This window comes from Helobdella robusta, assembly GCF_000326865.2.
Source record: "Helobdella robusta unplaced genomic scaffold HELROscaffold_34, whole genome shotgun sequence".
Taxonomy (NCBI): domain Eukaryota; kingdom Metazoa; phylum Annelida; class Clitellata; order Rhynchobdellida; family Glossiphoniidae; genus Helobdella; species Helobdella robusta.
Window position 1 is genome coordinate 2,040,355 of NW_008704659.1, and position 5,136 is coordinate 2,045,490.

General features: G+C 31.0%; 2 protein-coding genes across 2 annotated transcripts in view; both read right to left on the reverse strand.

Moving 5' to 3' along the window:
• The window catches only part of HELRODRAFT_175719 (hypothetical protein), a gene marked incomplete at both ends in the record, with an annotated part of 4,495 nt that extends 3,580 nt beyond the window's left edge, over positions 1-915 (reverse strand). Inside the window, one exon of the mRNA XM_009023117.1 lies at positions 529-915. Coding sequence (XP_009021365.1) covers positions 529-915 — 387 coding nt within the window. The remainder of the gene's footprint in view (positions 1-528) is intronic.
• Positions 916-4,808: 3,893 nt separating this feature from the next.
• Positions 4,809-5,136, reverse strand: part of HELRODRAFT_175720 (hypothetical protein) — a gene marked incomplete at both ends in the record, with an annotated part of 988 nt that continues 660 nt past the window's right edge. The window contains one exon of the mRNA XM_009023118.1: positions 4,809-4,973. Coding sequence (XP_009021366.1) covers positions 4,809-4,973 — 165 coding nt within the window. The remainder of the gene's footprint in view (positions 4,974-5,136) is intronic.

The following is a 5,136-nucleotide window of genomic DNA, read 5'->3' on the forward strand; positions in this document are numbered from 1 at the left end:
GGTTGTAAACAACCGCTTTATTGATAATAATTTTTTGCATTTTAGTGGCACCATTGACGACGACGACGATGACGTCATAATTGATGATAATGATGACGTCGTTTTTACTGGTAAGAATGATGATGACGATGACTTGGCCAAAAAAAATTTCGATCTTTGGGCATTCGGCGATAATAACTGCAACCTTGATGACGATTGCGACTGTGATGATGATGATAGCGATGGTAATGATGATAGTAATAATGATGCCGATGATGTTGATGATGATGATGATGATCGTAGTGGTGGTGATAGTGATGCAAGTATGGATTTGTTTGCTACTGCTATTGTTGTTGTCGTTATTGTTGTTGTTGATGATGATGATAGTAGTGAGTTCTGGAGTTTTATTTTTCTCGCCAAAATATTTAGCTCATTCATTACGTTGCATTTTATGCCCGTTTCATCATCACCTACAACCACATCACCACCACCATCACCACCACCACCATCATCATCACAACCACCACCATCATCATCATGTTTACCCACCTCCTCCTCCCACTCATTAGCATCATCATCATAACCACAATCTCTATCAGCTATGTCAAATTCATTTCCAACATTTTTGTCATTATTGTTGTTGTTTTCATTATTATTATTATTATTATTATTATTATTATTATTATTATTATCATAATTATTAATATTATTAGTATTATTATTACTATTATTATTTATATTATTATGAACTTTGAGTTTGCTCTTCTCCGATCTAGATCTCTTGTTGTCTTTTATTGTTATGATGATGTTGCTGCTGTTGTTGTTGTTATTGTTATTATTATTATTGTAATTATTGTTAATATTATTATTGTTGTTTTTGTTGTTGTTTATGTTGTTGGTACCATCGTTACCTCTCATTAACATGCTGTCTTGCATTTTTGAATCTGAAATAAGAAATGTCTTAAAGAGTCAGAATATTATCATTCATAATAATAATAATAATAATAATTATATATATATATATATAATCATCATCGTCGTCGTCATCACCATCCTCTGCATTATTACCATCATCGTCATCATCATCATCTTCGTCATCTTCTTTATCGTCGTCACGAATTTTATCTTCCGGATGCAGTGAATGGAGTGTAAGAAAAAATAATTAAATAATATTAATTAATAAATAATAATATTATTATTATTACTATTATTGCTATTGTTAATAATAATATTACTATAACTAATAATAATAATAATAATAATAATAATAACATAACACCTCTCTGTAGAATTCGATAAATTCTCAACAATTACTTTGCTTATATGAAAAACAATGACACAGACTAGATAGAATGTAGATAATAATAATGTAGTATTATTACTACTACTGCTACTACTACAACTACATTTGCAGCTACTACTACAACAACTACTACTACTACCTATACTACTACTACTACTACTATACTACTACTACTACTACTACTACTACTACTACTACTACTACTACTACTACTACTACTACTACTACTACTACTACTACTACTACTACTACTACTACTACTACTACTACTACTACTACTACTACTACTAATACTTCTGCTGCTACTTTCTGAACTACAAGACTACTGTTACTACTTACATCACTGATACACACTACAATACTACAATTTTTGATACTATATACTATAATACAACTAAAGGTAATGATACCAGCAATGAAATAATGATACAAATGATGATAATAATAAAGTTTGTTTTAAAAGTTATATTAATTTATAGTAGGAGTGCAGTGAAAAGAAGAAGGGATCGCTAATTAAGGCATTAAACATTTTTATCGAACTTTTTACTTTCTCTCACTCTCTCGCTCGCTCTCTTTCTCACTCTCTCTCACTCTCTTTCTTTATCTCTCTTTCTTTCTTTTTTTCTTTATATTTTCTTCTCTCTTTCCTTCATTATTAATTCCTAAGTAGGTCATTATATTTTCTTCATAATTACTCAACGGTTCTGAGTAACTCTATTAGAAAATATGTTACAATTTTCATATGTTTATTCATGTATAAATAAAAACACACACGCACACTTATATAAATATACACATACACACACTACAACTTCTGCTGCAACTACTGATGCTACCACTACTACTACAACTGCTGCTACTATTGAGGCTTCTTTTACCACTACTACTACTACAACCGCTGCTACTACTGTTGCTGTGATGTACGAACCAAAGAAAATAAAAAATGTATAAAATTATCGTTAAAAGAAAAACGAACAAAGAATTACGATGGTAAAAAATAAAATAATAAACATTAAAAAAGAAGAATAAAAATAATTAAAAAATCAGAAAAATAGAGCAAAACTCCAAAAAGTGAATAAAAACTGAAAAAATTGAGTAAAAAATAGCAGAAAATGTAAAAAGGAATGGGTGATAATAAAATGAGAGATAACATAAAAAAGAGAGCATAAAAAAATGAATGAGTGATTGATTGATTGATGGATGTAGGAATGATTGGATGAATAAATGGATGGATGGATGGATAGTTGAATGAATGAATGAATAGATGGACGGAGAGATGGATAGATTATCGATTAAAATTTGGATGAATTAATGGATGAAAAGACAAATAAAAACATGTGCAGTGGACAGCTGGAGAGATGATTAAAAAATTGGATAAATAGGTTGATGAATGGATGGATGGATGGATGGACGGATGGATGGATAAATAAACGGATGAATGGATGGATAGATAGATGGATGGATAGATGAATGGATGGATGGATGATAAAGAAATGAGGCCTTGAATATTTTTGTTGCATGTAAAAAAATTGTTTTGATGCATACGTGTTATGTTTGAAGTGCATTCTACAAGAGGCTCCGTGTATAAATCCTACATTTATGAACATATATGTATATATATTTTTAGAAAATAATATACTTAATATATAACATATATGTATATTTATATATAAACACACGAGTGTGTGTGTGTGTGTTGGTGCGTGTGCTTCCGTTAATATTTTTTGTGTGTAAATTAAAAAATAATAGAAAATATAATAATTAAATACATATTTGAATTTCTTTATAAATTTATGAACCAGCAATAGTTACAATCCTACTAAGTATATTATTTTCTAAAAATCTTCCCCTCTATAATTTTTTTTGTTTCTTTGTGTCTACTTTCTTTCTCTTCCTCTCTCTCTCTCTTTCTCTCTCTCTTTCTCTCTCTCTCTCTTTCTCCCTCTCTCTCTCTCTACTTTATATATCAGTGGTTTTTTAGAAAGGGTATTATGTATACGTGTTGGAAAGCATTGATGGTAAGTGAACAGTGAGTGAGTCATCTCAGCATTCTTATAATTATATATATTATTTATTATTATATATATTATTTATTATTATATATAATAATTGCGCTTTTTATAGTGATGCTTATGATTATGGAAGCATATATATATATATATATATATATATATATATATATATATATATATATGTGGTGTGTGTGTGTGAAAATGTTGACGAATAAACGAATGTATGAATGAATGTATGAATGAATGAATGAATAAATAAATGAAAGCTTGAAGGACTGTGGTGTTCAAATAATAAAAATTTGATGCGACATGTATTTGACAGAAATAGTGATTGAGATAAGATAGATATCAAACAGATGATAAACTGTTGTTTGGTTGGCCGTGTTTAGTCAGTTGATACTGTTAAGTTTGATACTAGATGGATAGATAAGTGAATTAATATATAGATATCAAGATAGAGAAATGTATCAATGGATGAATGGAAGGATAGATAAACGAACAATTAAAAAAATAGTGTTTCTTATTTTAGACAAAAAATTAAACGCCAGGAGAAAAACTTTAAAAATAAATAGACTGTGACCAAACAAAATTTGGCAAATGGTTAACCTTACATATAAATAGGTGGTATCCACACAGGCAAACATGTGAAACATTGTAAATATACTCATACACTTAGATGCAAATTATAAATCTTCTCGAGATGAAACAACAGCCCATTGTGAAATAATAGACAGATCAAACGCACCGACCGACAGTTTGTTTGCACAGTCCTTCCTACCATGCATTTGTATATGTATGTATATTTGAGTGTTGTTGACAATGACCAACTGTGGTTTGATGTTTTCTTATTACATCTTTTCTGGCATTTTGGTTCAGTTTTTGTTTAAAATATTTCAAAAACTATTTTTTGTGTATTTTTGTTGAATTCATCGTTTGTCGTCGGCTTTCAAGTCAAACACCCAAGAAAATTTTTAAAACATTTTTTTGGAAATTTTAAATTCCGGCGAACATTCATTCATTGTAAGTCTTCAACTTGTTTATTTACAACTTCAACATCCACACAACACGACGCACACACACGTTTATATGTGACATGAACACACAACACCCATGCAAATTTGTTTGAACGTGATAGAACTTAACATCAATAAAGTTTTGCAGAGACGGCATTTGAACCAGGTGAACGCGCAACACCGGGGTGAATGAAACAAGACATGACACTCAGAGTAAACTTAACACAAATAACAAAATATCGCAAAACTAACCTGGACAAAATTTGCCAACTTTGGTATTAAATGAACCAGATTTTGTTAAAAGGATACCCGATGTATCAGCAACACTTACAGGTTTATAAGTTTCGCTGCTACTACTTCGAGTAAAAATACTGCTAGTACTGTTACTTGCTGCTACTGAAATGAACCGCCGATTTAGAGAATTTATTTGGGCAATTTTGCTATCATGGGCTGGTTTGTTTGTTGTGGATCTGTGTGTATTTGTTGAATTTTCGCGAGTTGCTAGGCTAGGATGACTGTTGTTTCGTTGTTGTTGATGTTGTTGCTTTTGTGGTTGAAGTTGTGGCTGACGTAGTTGCTGATGTTGCTGCTTTTGTGGTTGAAGCTGCTTGTACGGTTGAGGTTTTGGTCGATGTAGTTGTTGATGTTGATTATGTTGGTTTCGTTCTTGTGGTTTCTGTTGTTGTTTTTGTCTGGGTTGTTGCTGGTTTTGTTGTCTTCGTTGTTGAATGATGTTTGTTGAGGAAATATGCAAAGAAGTGGTACTCAAGCGAGCCAATGTTCTGTTTTTACAATTGTTGCTTGCTATGTTGTTGGCGCTGGTGTTGAC